The sequence below is a fragment of the Oncorhynchus keta genome, chromosome 26 (genome assembly GCF_023373465.1).
Source record: "Oncorhynchus keta strain PuntledgeMale-10-30-2019 chromosome 26, Oket_V2, whole genome shotgun sequence".
Lineage (NCBI taxonomy): Eukaryota > Metazoa > Chordata > Actinopteri > Salmoniformes > Salmonidae > Oncorhynchus > Oncorhynchus keta.
Genome location: NC_068446.1, coordinates 41,544,295 through 41,563,171, shown reverse-complemented (window position 1 = coordinate 41,563,171; position 18,877 = coordinate 41,544,295). Strand labels below are relative to the sequence as shown.

Here is an 18,877-nt window from a genome sequence, read left to right as displayed (position 1 = left end):
TCAAGAAAAAAGTATTTTTTAATTCAACATACGTTTTTTTCAATGAATGTACTTTAAGAATCCACTGTTGGGATTGAAAGCACATGCAAACGAAACCGTGTCAGGTACAGTACAGCCAATGGGTACAGTAAGTGGATACTTTTGCACTCAAGTTTACCCTCCCTGGCAAACTACAAGGACAAAGACAACCCCATCTCAAAATCTACTCGTTTTGGAAGCAACAAACAAATAGCAAAGCAAACACACACAAAAAAAAAGATATATATTCTAACCATACTAACATGCCAGTGTGCGATATATTTTTATTTATTTATTTGACCTTTATTTAACTAGGCAAGTCAGTTAAGAACAAATTATTATTTGAACAGTGGGTTAACTGCCTTATTCAGGGGGAGAACGACAAAAAATGACCTCGTCAGCTCGGGGATTCGATCTTGCAACCTTTCGGTTATTAGTCCAACACTCTAACCACTAGTCTACCCTGCATAATGCATAAAATATATGCTTAAAATAATACTCACCTTTAAGTGTATAAAAGTTACTAGAGCAGATCAAGACAGTAGCAGACGGATGAGAAGAACGAATGTAACGCACGAAGGCGACAGGCTTCTCTTTTATAGCATATCAGCACATCTTTTGTTTATCTTTAAGGATGCATTTATTAGTATTCCTTCGAATAAGGGGTGTGTTAACTGGTGATGACCAGTCCATCAAGGAAACGCATGTGTCAGTCATTTGTAAGAACTTGGGTCATCGACACTGTAGACTATCCTTTTCTGTGGCAATAGGCTATATTGTATGGCTATCAACGGGATGTTTTAATTGTTCTGGTTTATTCAGTGCCCATGACATTTCATCCACAACAACTAGGGTAAGTAACAGGTACTATCTATTCAAAATAGGCTTTTTTTTTTTAGAGCAAATCAATCAATTGTCCTCTTCTTGTTTAATTAAAGGATTATTTTCGCTTCCAACCAAACACACTTCTTTCTCTACGTTAGAGTGACAATTTAATTTATGAAGCACTGATACCCACATTGATTTTACACATTACCAATCAAAACTAAAAATGTGAGGTAAAGATGATTTTATGTAAAGATTTAGCCCAATGTTTTCCTATCTTACCTGGTCTTTCCACACAAGTGCTCCTCGACTAGACTCTTGACTGGCTCAGAGTGCATGCAGTTGCATCTCTCGCATCAATGGACTTGCGTAAACCGATCTGGAGTATCTTGGCAGTGCTTGCCCTTATCGTTGAATGTAAGTAGCCTTGTAACTAGTTACTTTAACATTTTAACGGTTAAAACCCACGGAAAATGTCTCATCTTGATAAATAAGTTTGATTTTAAAAAGTCCTCAGTTTGAGTACCACACTGAAAGTGTCGATCTATAAATTCACCTGTTTAGATGCTCAGTCTAAAGTCACCTGGGAAGTCCAACGATATGACGGCTGGTACAACAATTTAGCCTATCACAGTCGAGGAGCTGTTGGTAAGTTTCTAACAACATCTGACGATATAACTGACAATATAAAATATGTGAAATATGAATATTTAAAGATATAGGATGTGATTATAGAAAGCCATAAGTTGCAATGTTGCAAGATGATAATGGAACTCACGGAAGTGTGTGCGGGTGCAGGTTCCCCCCTGGTGCGACTGCTGCCCCCGCGTTACTCTGACGGGGTGTTCCAGCCTCTGCAGGAACCACAGCTCCCCAACCCGCGCAAACTCAGCGATGTGACGGCCAGGGGCCACTCGGGCCTGCCCTCCGCACACAACCAGACCGTACTCTCTGTGTTCTTCGGTAAGTCCATGTTTATTGTTCACTATGGCATAATGACATTCAGGAGGTATTGTTTAAACAACAAATTGCATTATGAAATGAACCTAAATAATTGAGGTGAGGTTGCCATAGTCACCCCGGTTATAATAATGCATAGTAAGATGATTCTAACACATTTTAAATATGTATGACCCTCTTTGAGATTATATAATAATGTCTTATTACCATTTTATAATGATCCAGACTAAATAACATCCTTTTAATAAAATACAAGTTATACAGCATTATAGCTGCAGCAGGCGTTAAGTCAAATGTTATACACAGTATATTTCTCCATTGGCTGTTCAGTGTACCATGTATTGTTTGTGATCCATATAACTTGTTATAAGCACGTATGACCCTTTATGTGTCCTATGAATCTCACGGTGTTTCTCTGTCTCCTCTGTCTGTGAAGGGTACCATTTAATGTTTGAGATACTGGACTCCCGTCCTCCCGGCTGTCCCCCTGAGTTCATGTACATCCCCGTCCCAGAGGGAGACCCGGTCTTCGACCCCCACCGTACCGGCCGTGTCCTACTGCCCTTCCAGAGGGGGCCCTGGGACAAACACTCCAGCCAGAGCCCCAATAACCCCCGCACACAGGTAATAACAGGTACTATAACAGACAGGTACTATACAGACAGACAGGTACTATAACAGACAGGCAGGTACTATACAGACAGACAGGTACTATAACAGACAGGTACTACAACAGACAGACAGGTACTATAACAGACAGACAGGTACTATAACAGACAGGCAGGTACTATAACAGACAGGTACTATACAGACAGACAGGTACTATAACAGACAGGTACTACAACAGACAGACAGGTACTATAACAGACAGGTACTGTAACAGACAGACATGTACTGTAACAGACAGACAGGTACTATAACAGACAGGTACTGTAACAGACAGACAGGTACTATAACAGACAGGTACTATAACAGACAGGTACTATAACAGACAGACAGGTACTATAACAGACAGGTACTATAACAGACAGGTACTATAACAGACAGGTACTATAACAGACAGACAGGTACTATAACAGACAGGTACTATAACAGACAGACAAGTACTGTAACAGACAGACAGGTGCTATAACAGACAGACAAGTACTATAACAGACAGGTACTATAACAGACAGGTACTATAACAGACAGGTACTATAACAGACAGACAGGTACTATAACAGACAGGTACTATAACAGACGGACAAGTACTGTAACAGACAGACAGGTGCTATAACAGACAGACAAGTACTATAACAGACAGGTACTATAACAGACAGGTACTATAACAGACAGACAGGTACTATAACAGACAGGTACTATAACAGACGGACAAGTACTGTAACAGACAGACAGGTGCTATAACAGACAGACAAGTACTATAACAGACAAGTACTATAACAGACAGGTACTATAACAGACAGGTACTATAACAGACAGGTACTTTAGCAGACGCTTAATGAGTTCATACATTCGTTGAAACCACTATCTTGGCATTGTTAGTGCAATGTCCTTATGAACTGAGCCAGACAGGAGCATAATGCCACAAGGTAAGACCAGTTGGTGATACTTTAGTGATTACATGGTCAGTCTGTTGGACATCTGCCAGGCATAATAATCAAGTAATACATCCAAAATGACATCAATTTTATCATAGCACCTGCAGGTGAACCTGGTGACTGTGTGGCTATGTTATGTTATGTCATGTTATGTAGGTGAACCTGGTGACTGCGTGGCTATGTTATGTTATGTCATTTAATGTAGGTGAATCTGGTGACAGTGTGGCTATGTCATGTCATGTCATGTTATTTAGGTGAACCCGGTGACAGTGTGGCTATGTCATGTCATGTTATATAGGTGAACCTGGTGACAGTGTGGCTATGTCATGTCATGTTATGTAGGTGAACCTGGTGACTGTGTGGCTATGCTATGTTGTTAGGTGAACCTGGTGATAGCGTCGCTATGTCATGTCATGTTATATAGGTGAACCTGGTGACTGCGTGGCGATGTCATGTCATGTTATTTAGGTGAACCTGGTGACAGTGTGGCTATGTCATGTCATGTTATGTAGGTGAACCTGGTGACAGTGTGGCTATGTCATGTCATGTTATATAGGTGAACCTGGTGACAGTGTGGCTATGTCATGTCATGTTATGTAGGTGAACCTGGTGATAGCGTCGCTATGTCATGTCATGTTATGTAGGTGAACCTGGTGATAGCGTCGCTATGTCATGTCATGTTATGTAGGTGAACCTGGTGATAGCGTCGCTATGTCATGTCATGTTATGTAGGTGAACCTGGTGATAGCGTCGCTATGTCATGTCATGTTATGTAGGTGAACCTGGTGATAGCGTCGCTATGTCATGCCATGTTATGTAGGTGAACCTGGTGATAGCGTCGCTATGTCATGCCATGTTACTCTAGGTGAACCTGGTGACAGCATGGCTGGACGGCAGCTCTATCTACGGCCCGTCTAGTTCCTGGTCTGACGCCCTGAGGAGTTTCTCTGGGGGTCTCCTAGCCTCGGGGGAGCAGTTGGACATGCCCAAGAGGAGCGGGAGCACGAGCCTCATGTGGAGCGCTGCTGATCCCTCCACTGGTCAGCATGGACCTGAGGGACTCTATGGTGAGTCGATGCTCGTTGTCTTCTTCTTGCTGCTTCTTCTTCATCTTGATATTCTTCATTTTCATCTTCTTCGTCATCTTCATCATCTTCTTCTTGATTACTCAAAACTCAGTAATGTAAATCTGATTACTTTTACTTTTGGATTACATTCCCCTTAAGAGGTATTAGAATAAGACAAAAAAAAGGATCCATAGTGGCCTCTTATGGTCCGACTCGCTCAGGTGGAACAAATTTAAACGTGCACCTTTTTTTCAATGCTGATCTGAATGTCATTGAGAAAACAGAAAGGTGTTATGTTTTATTATTATTATTTTTTAACAAACAATCTTTTCTGAATTTAAAAAGAAATCCAAGAAGTAATCATGTGGGGTTTTTTTTTTCTTTCACAATATTTCGGCGAGTAATGTAACTGATTAAAGTTAATTTTAGTTGATGTAATCAGATAACATTTAGCTGATGACATCATATAATCAGTTACTCCACAATCCCGGTAGTCCGTGACAATGGACTTGCACAATAAAAACGACATAATGCCAGTTGATCTGGCGAGACACCTCACAAATTGACTAAAAATACAATAAAGAAATACAAAACAAGATTTGAACTGTTAATGGATATTAAGATATTGACACAAGAAATATATATGATATAGCCGTGTAAAACTTCCTGCTCCTTATGCGTTGGGTGCGACTCCATTACATTCATGCCTTGGCACAAGCTACAGAATATGAACCATTAAGCAATACATGATAAAGATATCAAACCCCTTTAAGGAGGTCAGAGAGAAAAAGATATCGACACCTGTAAAGAATGACTGAAAATACTTTATTCTCACAGTCGATGCTGCAGTTCAACAGCCAAACGTGAGTAAAACCCTTTCTGTTTCTTCGTTTCCACCCTTCAGAGTTGGGTAACGCCTGGGGCAACGAGAATGTGTTCACCATGGCCGAGGGGATCGTGTGGTTTCGCTACCACAATTATATCGCCTCCCGGCTGCGTGAGAAACACTCGTCGTGGTCTGACGAAGACCTGTTTCAAAACGCCAGGAAGACCGTGGTCGCCACGTTCCAGGTACTAGGAAAAGTCTGCTGTAATTCAACCAAAACATGACTGGTCATTTAGTGGTTATTTACAGTAAAATAGCATGTCACATGACCAGGAAAGAGTGTTGTCATCAATGCCAGGTGGTCGTGGGTTTCTGGATGAAATTATATTATTTAAGAGTGTCTGTGTGACTCTCGTCACCTCTTATTCCTTCTGGTTTTAGCACCAATGTAATTATCCCGTGTATTGACAAACACTCAGCAAGTAAAATTAATAATATTGTAATTTTATTTTTTTACAGAATATTGCCTTCTACGAATGGTTGCCTGGATTTCTGGGGGAGAAGACAATGATTCCATACCAGGGTGAGAGAGAGAGAGATGGAGAGAGAGAGAGAGGAGAGAGAGAGAGAGAGAGAGAGAGAGAGAGAGAGAGAGAGAGAGAGAGAGAGAGAGAGAGAGAGAGAGAGAGAGAGAGAGAGAGGGAGAGAGAGAGAGAGAGAGAGAGAGATGGAGAGAGGGAGAGAGAGAGAGAGAGAGAGAGAGAGAGAGAGAGATGGAGAGGGAGAGATAGAGGGAGAGAGAGAGATGGAGAGAGAGAGAGAGATGGAGGAGAGAGATGGAGAGAGAGAGAGAGAGAGATGGAGAGGAGAGAGAGAGAGAGAGAGAGAGAGAGAGAGAGAGAGAGAGAGAGAGAGAGAGAGAGAGAGAGAGAGAAATGGAGAGGGAGAGAGAGGGGAGAGAGAGAGATGGAGAGAGAGAGAGAGAGAGAGAGAGAGAGAGGAGAGAGAGAGATGGAGAGAGAGAGAGAGAGAGAGAGAGAGAGAGATAGAGGGAGAGAGAGAGAGAGAGAGAGAGAGAGAGAGAGAGAGGGAGAGAGATGGAGAGGGAGATGGAGAGGGAGAGATGGAGAGAGAGAGATAAAGTGACTGTGTGTGTGTGGGGGGGGGGGCAAGCTGATCACAAGACATGTGGTGAGTTGTTACCTCTAGTGGTATAGTGTAAATATGTGCTGTGTCAGAGACAGATGCTTCACACACACCAGCATGCACACAGGGGTCAGCGACCAGAAGAAGAAAGTTGTTGTTTCTACTTTATAAATCATATGGAGGTTTAAATGGAACCTTAATTTAACTAGGCAAGTCAGTTATTTACAATGACAGCCTACCGGGGAACAGTGGATTAACTGCCTTGTTCAGGTGCAGAACAACAGATTTTTACCTTGTCAGCTCAGAGATTCGAACCGGCTACCTGCTGGTTACTGGCCCAACGCTCTAACCACTAGGCTACCTGCTGGTTACTGTCCCAACGCTCTAACCACTAGGCTACCTGCTGGTTACTGGCCCAACGCTCTAACCACTAGGCTACCTGCTGGTTACTGGCCCAACGCTCTAACCACTAGGCTACCTGCTGGTTACTGGCCCAACGCTCTAACCACTAGACTACCTGCTGGTTACTGGCCCAACGCTCTAACCACTAGGCTACCTGCTGGTTACTGGCCCAACGCTCTAACCACTAGGCTACCTGCTGGTTACTGGCTCAACGCTCTAACCACTAGGCTACCTGCTGGTTACTGGCCCAACGCTCTAACCACTAGGCTACGTGCTGGTTACTGGCCCAACGCTCTAACCACTAGGCTACCTGCTGGTTACTGGCCCAACGCTCTAACCACTAGGCTACGTGCTGGTTACTGGCCCAACGCTCTAACCACTAGGCTACCTGCTGGTTACTGGCCCAACGCTCTAACCACTAGGCTACCTGCTGGTTACTGGCCCAATGCTCTAACCACTAGGCTACCTGCTGGTTACTGGCCCAATGCTCTAACCACTAGGCTACCTGCTGGTTACTGGCCCAACGCTCTAACCACTAGGCTACGTGCTGGTTACTGGCCCAACGCTCTAACCACTAGGCTACCTGCTGGTTACTGGCCCAACGCTCTAACCACTAGGCTACGTGCTGGTTACTGGCCCAACGCTCTAACCACTAGGCTACCTGCTGGTTACTGGCCCAACGCTCTAACCACTAGGCTACCTGCTGGTTACTGGCCCAATGCTCTAACCACTAGGCTACCTGCTGGTTACTGGCCCAATGCTCTAACCACTAGGCTACCTGCTGGTTACTGGCCCAACGCTCTAACCACTAGGCTACCTGCTGGTTACTGGCCCAACGCTCTAACCACTAGGCTACCTGCCGCCCCTTAGCAGTAGTCCTTTCCCTGTAATCTATCACAATGTTAAAAAATGCTTCCTCTACAGTGGGCAGACACATACATGCTGTACCTATGACAATGGTTTCTGGAGACTCCATCTCTTCTATTTTAGAGTTGTTTTACAACATTACATCCCGTGTCATTGTTCTCCGTCTGTCTTGTCTCTTGCAGGCTACCAGAAGTTTGTGGATCCAGGGATCTCACCTGAGTTCCAGGCCGCTGCCATCCGCTTTGTCTCAACGATGGCCCCACCTGGTGTCTATATGAGGTACTGACGACTAGCCTCCACTGTCTGGAGCAGGCCGCTCTCCTACCCTGGAGATATACCCTCCTGTAGGTTTACATTACAACCCTGTTCCTGGAGAGCTACCCTCCTGTAGGTTTACACTCCTACCCTGTTCCTGGAGAGCTACCCTCCTGTAGGTTTACTACACTCCTACCCTGTTCCTGGAGAGCTACCCTCCTGTATGTTTACTACACTCCTACCCTGTTCCTGGAGAGCTACCCTCCTGTAGGTTTACATTACAACCCTGTTCCTGGAGAGCTACCCTCCTGTAGGTTTACTACACTCCTACCCTGTTCCTGGAGAGCTACCCTCCTGTAGGTTTACATTACAACCCTGTTCCTGGAGAGCTACCCTCCTGTAGGTTTACTACACTCCTACCCTGTTCCTGGAGAGCTACCCTCCTGTAGGTTTTCACTCCGATCCTGATCTAGCACACCTAATTCTAATAATTAGATGGTTAATATGCTGAATCAGGTTAGTTAGAACTGGTGTTGGAGTTAAAACCTACAGGAGGGTATCTCTGTAGGAACAAGGTAGTGTTGAAAACCTACAGAAGGGTAGCTCTCCAGAGACAGGGTAGGAGTTAAAACCTACAGGAGGGTAGCTCTCCAGAGACAGGGTTGGAGTTAAAACCTACAGGAGGGTAGCTCTCCAGAGACAGGGTTGGAGTTAAAACCTACAGGAGGGTAGCTCTCCAGAGATAGGGTTGGAGTTAAAACCTACAGGAGGGTAGCTCTCCAGAGACAGGGTTGGAGTTAAAACCTACAGGAGGGTAGCTCTCCAGAGACAGGGTTGGAGTTAAAACCTACAGGAGGGTAGCTCTCCAGAGACAGGGTTGGAGCGAAAACCTACAGGAGGGTATCTCTGTAGGAACAAGGTAGAGTTGAAAACCTACAGGAGGGTAGCTCTCCAGAGACAGGGTTGGAGTTAAAACCTACAGGAGGGTAGCTCTCCAGAGACAGGGTTGGAGTTAAAACCTACAGGAGTGTAGCTCTCCAGAGACAGGGTTGGAGTCAAAACCTACAGGAGTGTAGCTCTCCAGAGACAGGGCTGGAGGTAAAACCTACAGGAGGGTAGCTCTCCAGAGACAGGGCTGGAGGTAAAACCTACAGGAGGGTAGCTCTCCAGAGACAGGGTTGGAGCGAAAACCTACAGGAGGGTAGCTCTCCAGAGACAGGGTAGGAGTTAAAACCTACAGGAGGGTATCTCTGTAGGAACAAGGTAGAGTTGAAAACCTACAGGAGGGTAGCTCTCCAGAGACAGGGTTGGAGTTAAAACCTACAGGAGGGTAGCTCTCCAGAGACAGGGTTGGAGTTAAAACCTACAGGAGGGTAGCTCTCCAGAGACAGGGTTGGAGTTAAAACCTACAGGAGGGTAGCTCTCCAGAGACAGGGCTGGAGGTAAAACCTACAGGAGGGTAGCTCTCCAGAGACAGGGCTGGAGGTAAAACCTACAGGAGGGTAGCTCTCTAGAGACAGGGTTGGAGTTAAAACCTACAGGAGGGTAGCTCTCCAGCAACAGGGTTGGAGTTAAAACCTATAGGAGGGTAGCTCTCCAGAGACAGGGTTGGAGTTAAAACCTACAGGAGGGTAGCTCTCCAGAGACAGGGTTGGAGTTAAAACCTACAGGAGGGTAGCTCTCCAGCAACAGGGGAGGAGGGAAGACCTACAGGAGGGTTGAGCCCCCAGGCGATCATGCTGCATTCAACAGGCTATTAAAACAGTTGTATTGTATGGTTCCACCAGGCGACCCCTTCAATTCAATACTGTGCACTACTGCTAGTAACTGTTGTTATGTACTAAAAAACATGGTCCCAAATGCAGTGTTTGTGTCAGCATTCGCATCTCAACAGCTGCATGTAATTTTGTGTCATCATTAATTTTTCACACATTCTTTTGGCTACAGAAACAGAACTTGCCACTTTCAGAAGGTTGTCAACATCGATGGGAGCACGTCATCAGCCATTCGCATGTGTAACAGCTTCTGGAACCGTCAGGTATGTCTGCATGTAGACTGGTCTCAGATCTGTGTATAGCCTCCATGTAGACTGGTCTCAGATCTGTATAGCCTCCATGTAGACTGGTCTCAGATCTGTATAGCCTCCATGTAGACTGGTCTCAGATCTGTATATAGCCTCCATGTAGACTGGTCTCAGATCTGTATATAGCCTCTATGTAGACTGGTCTCAGATCTGTATATAGCCTCCATGTAGACTGTTCTCAGATCTGTATAGCCTCTATGTAGACTGGTCTCAGATCTGTATATAGCCTCCATGTAGACTGGTCTCAGATCTGTATATAGCCTCCATGTAGACTGGTCTCAGATCTGTATATAGCCTCCATGTAGACTGGTCTCAGATCTGTATATAGCCTCCATGTAGACTGGTCTCAGATCTGTATATAGCCTCTATGTAGACTGGTCTCAGATCTGTATAGCCTCCATGTAGACTGGTCTCAGATCTGTATATAGCCTCCATGTAGACTGGTCTCAGATCTGTATATAGCCTTCATGTAGACTGGTCTCAGATCTGTATATAGCCTCCATGTAGACTGGTCTCAGATCTGTGTATAGCCTCCATGTAGACTGGTCTCAGATCTGTGTATAGCCTCCATGTAGACTGGTCTCAGATCTGTATATAGCCTCTATGTAGACTGGTCTCAGATCTGTATATAGCCTCTATGTAGACTGGTCTCAGATCTGTATATAGCCTCCATGTAGACTGGTCTCAGATCTGTATATAGCCTCTATGTAGACTGGTCTCAGATCTGTATAGCCTCCATGTAGACTGGTCTCAGATCTGTATATAGTCTCCATGTAGACTGGTCTCAGATCTGTATATAGCCTCTATGTAGACTGGTCTCAGATCTGTATAGCCTCCATGTAGACTGGTCTCAGATCTGTATATAGTCTCTATGTAGACTGGTCTCAGATCTGTATAGCCTCCATGTAGACTGGTCTCAGATCTGTATATAGCCTCTATGTAGACTGGTCTCAGATCTGTATAGCCTCCATGTAGACTGGTCTCAGATCTGTATATAGTCTCTATGTAGACTGGTCTCAGATCTGTATAGCCTCCATGTAGACTGGTTTCAGATCTGTATATAGTCTCCATGTAGACTGGTCTCAGATCTGTATATAGCCTCTATGTAGACTGGTCTCAGATCTGTATATAGCCTCTATGTAGACTGGTCTCAGATCTGTATAGCCTCCATGTAGACTGGTCTCAGATCTGTATAGCCTCCATGTAGACTGGTCTCAGATCTGTATATAGCCTCTATGTAGACTGGTCTCAGATCTGTATAGCCTCCATGTAGACTGGTCTCAGATCTGTATATAGCCTCCATGTAGACTGGTCTCAGATCTGTATATAGCCTTCATGTAGACTGGTCTCAGATCTGTATATAGCCTCCATGTAGACTGGTCTCAGATCTGTATATAGCCTCTATGTAGACTGGTCTCAGATCTGTATAGCCTCCATGTAGACTGGTCTCAGATCTGTATATAGCCTCCATGTAGACTGGTCTCAGATCTGTATATAGCCTCCATGTAGACTGGTCTCAGATCTGTATATAGCCTCCATGTAGACTGGTCTCAGATCTGTATATAGCCTCTATGTAGACTGGTCTCAGATCTGTATAGCCTCCATGTAGACTGGTCTCAGATCTGTATATAGCCTCCATGTAGACTGGTCTCAGATCTGTATATAGCCTCCATGTAGACTGGTCTCAGATCTGTATATAGCCTCCATGTAGACTGGTCTCAGATCTGTATATAGCCTCCATGTAGACTGGTCTCAGATCTGTATATAGCCTCCATGTAGACTGGTCTCAGATCTGTATATAGCCTTCATGTAGACAGGTCTCAGATCTGTATAGCCAACAGCCATAGGAGGTGGCAAGACAGCACCTTTCGTTGAGACATTTCTATTAGAGAAACTGATTGACATGTTTCAAACAAACTTCTCTGATTGTCTGTTGTAGAACCCCAACCTGAAGACAGGCCAGGACATAGACCATCTGATTATGGGCATGGCTTCTCAGATCGCGGAGAGAGAGGACAACATGGTTGTGGAGGACTTAAGAGGTCAATTTCCATCACATCATCATCATCATCATCCATTTCCAGATTTCTTTGTGTCTACTGATCATAAGGATCATAGAGACCTTCCACTTCAGCTTTAAATGGTCAGTGGAGGGATGGCCGGGCTTTATGTAAGCCTTCAAACATGAAGAGGACAAGTAGTTGCTTATGACAAGTCTTATAATGCATTACAACCACATCATAATGCATTACAACCACATCATAATGCATTACAACCACATCATAATGCATAACAACCACATCATAATGCATTACAACCACATCATAATGCATTACAACCACATCATAATGCATTACAACCACATCATAATGCATTACAACCACATCATAATGCATAACAACCACATCATAATGCATTACAACCACATCATAATGCATAACAACCACATCATAATGCATTACAACCACATCATAATGCATTACAACCACATCATAATGCATTACAACCACATCATAATGCATTACAACCACATCATAATGCATTACAACCACATCATAATGCATTACAACCACATCATAATGCATTACAACCACATCATAATGCATTACAACCACATCATAATGCATTACAACCACATCATAATGCATTACAACCACATCATAATGCATTACAACCACATCATAATGCATTACAACCACATCATAATGCATTACAACCACATCATAATGCATAACAACCACATCATAATGCATTACAACCACATCATAATGCATTACAACCACATCATAATGCATTACAACCACATCATAATGCATTACAACCATCATCATAATGCATCATACAACCACATCATAATGCATTACAACCACATCATAATGCATTACAACCACATCATAATGCATTACAACCACATCATAATGCATTACAACATCACATCATAATGCATTACAACCACATCATAATGCATTACAACCACATCATAATGCATAACAACCACATCATAATGCATTACAACCACATCATAATGCAACAACCACATCATAATGCATTACAACCACATCATAATGCATTACAACCACATCATAATGCATTACAACCACATCATAATGCATTACAACCACATCATAATGCATACAACCACATCATAATGCAACCACATCATAATGCATTACAACCACATCATAATGCATTACAACCACATCATAATGCATTACAACCACATCATAATGCATTACAACCACATCATAATGCATTACAACCACATCATAATGCATTACAACCACATCATAATGCATTACAACCACATATATGCATTACAACCACATCATAATGCATTACAACCACATCATAATGCATAACAACCACATCATAATGCATTAACAACCACATCATAATGCATTACAACCACATCATAATGCATTACAACCACATCATAATGCATTACAACCACATCATAATGCATTACAACCACATCATAATGCATAACAACCACATCATAATGCATTAACAACCACATCATAATGCATTACAACCACATCATAATGCATTACAACCACATCATAATGCATTACAACCACATCATAATGCAAACAACCACATCATAATGCATAACAACCACATCATAATGCATTACAACCACATCATAATGCATTACAACCACATCATAATGCATTACAACCACATCATAATGCATTACAACCACATCATAATGCATTACAACCACATCATAATGCATAACAACCACATCATAATGCATTACAAACAACCACATCATAATGCATTACAACCACATCATAATGCATTACAACCACATCATAATGCATTACAACCACACATCATAATGCATTACAACCACATCATAATGCATAACAACCACATCATAATGCATTACAACCACATCATAATGCATTAACAACCACATCATAATGCATTACAACCACATCATAATGCATTACAACCACATCATAATGCATAACAACCACATCATAATGCATTACAACCACATCATAATGCATTACAACCACATCATAATGCATAACAACCACATCATAATGCATTACAACCACATCATAATGCATAACAACCACATCATAATGCATTACAACCACATGCATTACAACCACATCATAATGCATTACAACCACATCATAATGCATTACAACCACATCATAATGCATTACATGACCACATCATAATGCATTACAACCACATCATAATGCATTACAACCACATCATAATGCTTACAACCACATCATAATGCATTACAACCACATCATAATGCATTACAACCACATCATAATGCATTACACCCCATCATAATGCATTACAACCACATCATAATGCATAACAACCACATCATAATGCATTACAACCACATCATAATGCATTAACAACCACATCATAATGCATTACAACCACATCATGATGCATTACAACCACATCAGAATGCATTACAACCACATCATAATGCATTACAACCACATCATAATGCATTACAGCCACATCATAATGCATTACAACCACATCATAATGCATTACAAAGACATCATAATGCATTACATGACATCATAATGTGACTCATGTGCAATCACCACATCATAATGCATAACAACCACATCATAATGCATTGCCAACCATCATAATGCATTCACAACCATGATCATAATGCATTACAACCACATCATAATGCATTACAACCACATCATAATGCATAACAACCACATCATAATGCATTACAACCACATCATAATGCATTACAACCGCATCATAATGCATAACACCACATCATAATGCATAACAACCACATCATAATGCATTACAACCACATCATAACTGCATCTATTACAGGTGTACCTGGCTAGACTGCAAACCACATCATAATGCATTACAACCACATCATAATGCATAACAACCACATCATAATGCATAACAACCACTGGTCTGTAGTTGTTGACATCATAATGCATTTTTCAGAACAACCACATCATAATGCGGGAGAGACAACCACATCATAATGCATTACAACCACATCATAATGCATTACAACCACATCATAATGCATAACAACCTGCATCAAATGGTACAACCACATCATAATGCATTACAACCACATCATAATGCAGGTACAACCACATCATAATGTTTTACAACCACATCATGATGCATTGATATTTTACTACAACCACATCATAATGCATTACAACCACATCATAATGCATAACAACCACATCATAATGCATTCGTTTGACATCATAATGCATTACAACCACATCATAATGCATAACAACCACATCATAATCATTACAACCACATCATAATGGGGAACAACCACATCATAATGCATTCAGGACCACATCATAATGCATTACAACCACATCATAATGCATTACAACCACATCATAATGCATTACAACCACATCATAATGCATTACAACCACATCATAATGCATTACAACCACATCATAATGCATTACAACCACATCATAATGCATTACAACCACATCATGATGCATTACAACCACATCATAATGCATTACAACCACATCATAATGCATAACAACCACATCATAATGCATTACAACCACATCATAATGCATTACAACCACATCATAATGCATAACAACCACATCATAATGCATTACAACCACATCATAATGCATAACAACCACATCATAATGCATTACAACCACATCATAATGCATTACAACCACATCATAATGCATTATACCTGTTGACTTTAAGAAAGGTGTGTTTTCAATTACAACAATAATACATGATTGATATTTTACTGATAGGTGGTTTTTCTCCCCTACCAGACTACATGTACGGTCCTCTGCGTTTCTCGCGGTCAGACCTGGTTGTCTGACGGTGCAGAGAGGCCGGGACTTTGGCTTACCCAGCTACAACCAGGTCAGAGAGGGGCAAGAGTTTTGGAGAGAAAAGAGAGAAGGATACTGGGGCCTGGCCCCTGTGGGGAGGTGGGGAGAGATAAACCCTCAGCTCAACATCACCAACCCACAGGTATGTTCAGAACTGCTTACGTACAGCTTACAAATGCTGTATGTACGTGATGTGAATGTGTTATTAAATCCTTATGTACTACTGACCATTTAGATTTGAATTGCCAATGATCATGATAGTGTATGTGATTGTTTTACATAGGTATAAGTCACACAAAAATGACCTAAACATAAATGGAACCAGACAGGGAGAGTTGAGCCAAAGAGAGAAGACTCAAACCACTGGTCAAATATCCTATAATAGAGTAAATACCATACCCTCTCAATTCCATCTCCACCTGTTCTGTGTCTCTAGTTATTCAGGGACCTATCAGACCTGTATGATGGAGATATCTACCTGTTCTGTGTCTCTAGTTATTCAGGGACCTATCAGACCTGTATGATGGAGATATATACCTGTTCTGTGTCTCTAGTTATTCAGGGACCTATCAGACCTGTATGACGGGGATATATACCTGTTCTGTGTCTCTAGTTATTCAGGGACCTATCAGACCTGTATGATGGAGATATCTCTAAACTGGAGCTGTTTCCTGGTGGTCTCCTGGAGTCTGTGGACGGTCCTGGTCAGGTCTTCTCCTCTATCATACTGGATCAGTTTAACCGCATCAGGAACGGCGACCGCTTCTGGTTCGAGAACACACAAAATGGGTAGGAAGGAATGTAAAATATGTAAATATATTTTAATTTTACCTTTATTTAACCAGGCAAGTCAGTTAAGAACATATTCTTATTTTCAATGACGGCCTGGGAACAGTGGGTTAACTGCCTGTTCAGGGGCAGAACGACAGATTTGTACCTTGTCAGCTCGGGGGTTTGAACTCGCAACCTTCCGGTTACTAGTCCAACGCTCTAACCACTAGGCTACGCTATGTAGCTATATGTCATATAAATATGTAAATATGTACTATATAAATATGCAAATATGTAATATATAAATATGTAAATATATACATATGCAATATATAAATATGTAAATATGGAATATATAAATATGTGAATATGTAATATATAAATATATAAATATGTAAATATGTAATGTGAAATATACACCTCATACATACATTCATTAATCGTATGAAACTGTTACTGTCATTTGAACCTTGATTTATTTCCTGTCTTTCTCACGTGCGTTCATTCTGAAAAGGAGGTCAGCTCCTACTCAGCCCATGTCAAAGCTCTTTTCTGTCCTGGCACCCCAATGGTGGAACCAGCTTCACCCCTGAAGCTAGGACAGCAGAGTCCCTGCCCATCTTCCTGAAATCGTCTGGAAGCCTAACATTTACCCTTTTATACAAACTTTTCCTACTAGCGCCGAGTTTGCTGATAACTTCTTTATTGAGGTGAAATGTACTGACTACGACTATGATATGTGGTTGTCTCATCTATCTCCATCTAAAGATGAATGCACTGACTGTAAGTGACTCTGGATAAGAGAGTCTGCTAAATGACTCACTACTGTAAGTGACTCTGGATAAGAGAGTCTGCTAAATGACTCACTACTGTAAGTGACTCTGGATAAGAGAGTCTGCTAAATGACTCACTACTGTAAGTGACTCTGGATAAGAGAGTCTGCTAAATGACTCACTACTGTAAGTGGCTCTGGATAAGAGAGTCTGCTAAATGACTCACTACTGTAAGTGGCTCTGGATAAGAGAGTCTGCTAAATGACTCACTACTGTAAGTGACTCTGGATAAGAGAGTCTGCTAAATGACTCACTACTGTAAGTGGCTCTGGATAAGAGAGTCTGCTAAATGACTCACTACTGTAAGTGGCTCTGGATAAGAGAGTCTGCTAAATGACTCACTACTGTAAGTGACTCTGGATAAGAGAGTCTGCTAAATGACTCACTACTGTAAGTGGCTCTGGATAAGAGAGTCTGCTAAATGACTCACTACTGTAAGTGACTCTGGATAAGAGAGTCTGCTAAATGACTCACTACTGTAAGTGACTCTGGATAAGAGAGTCTGCTAAATGACTCACTACTGTAAGTGGCTCTGGATAAGAGAGTCTGCTCAATGACTCACTACTGTAAGTGACTCTGGATAAGAGAGTCTGCTAAATGACTCACTACTGTAAGTGACTCTGGATAAGAGAGTCTGCTAAATGACTCACTACTGTAAGTGACTCTGGATAAGAGAGTCTGCTAAATGACTCACTACTGTTAGTGGCTCTGGATAAGAGAGTCTGCTAAATGACTCACTACTGTAAGTGACTCTGGATAAGAGAGTCTGCTAAATGACTCACTACTGTAAGTGACTCTGGATAAGAGAGTCTGCTAAATGACTCACTACTGTAAGTGGCTCTGGATAAGAGAGTCTGCTAAATGACTCACTACTGTTAGTGGCTCTGGATAAGAGAGTCTGCTAAATGACTCACTACTGTAAGTGGCTCTGGATAAGAGAGTCTGCTAAATGACTCACTACTGTAAGTGACTCTGGATAAGAGAGTCTGCTAAATGACTCACTACTGTAAGTGACTCTGGATAAGAGAGTCTGCTAAATGACTCACTACTGTAAGTGGCTCTGGATAAGAGAGTCTGCTAAATGACTCACTACTGTAAGTGGCTCTGGATAGAGTCTGCTAAATGACTCACTCTGTGATAAGAGAGTCTGCTAAATGACTCACTACTGACTCTGGATAAGAGAGTCTGCTAAATGACTCACTACTGTAAGTGACTCTGGATAAGAGAGTCTGCTAAATGACTCACTACTGTAAATGACTCTGGATAAGAGAGTCTGCTAAATGACTCACTACTGTAAGTGACTCTGGATAAGAGAGTCTGCTAAATGACTAAAATGTCATATGTAAA

General features: G+C 42.1%; 1 protein-coding gene across 1 annotated transcript in view; it reads left to right on the top strand.

Annotated features, from left to right (window-relative positions):
* The first annotated feature begins 1,661 nt into the window (after nucleotides 1-1,661).
* Nucleotides 1,662-18,877, top strand: part of LOC118378457 (dual oxidase 2) — a 50,970-nt gene continuing 33,754 nt past the window's right edge. Inside the window, 11 exon segments of the mRNA XM_052481119.1 lie at nucleotides 1,662-1,806; nucleotides 2,240-2,427; nucleotides 4,267-4,468; nucleotides 5,373-5,539; nucleotides 5,814-5,877; nucleotides 7,892-7,988; nucleotides 9,912-10,002; nucleotides 11,987-12,089; nucleotides 15,864-15,905; nucleotides 15,908-16,068; nucleotides 16,540-16,715. Coding sequence (XP_052337079.1) covers nucleotides 2,251-2,427; nucleotides 4,267-4,468; nucleotides 5,373-5,539; nucleotides 5,814-5,877; nucleotides 7,892-7,988; nucleotides 9,912-10,002; nucleotides 11,987-12,089; nucleotides 15,864-15,905; nucleotides 15,908-16,068; nucleotides 16,540-16,715 — 1,280 coding nt within the window. The 5' untranslated portion in view covers nucleotides 1,662-1,806; nucleotides 2,240-2,250.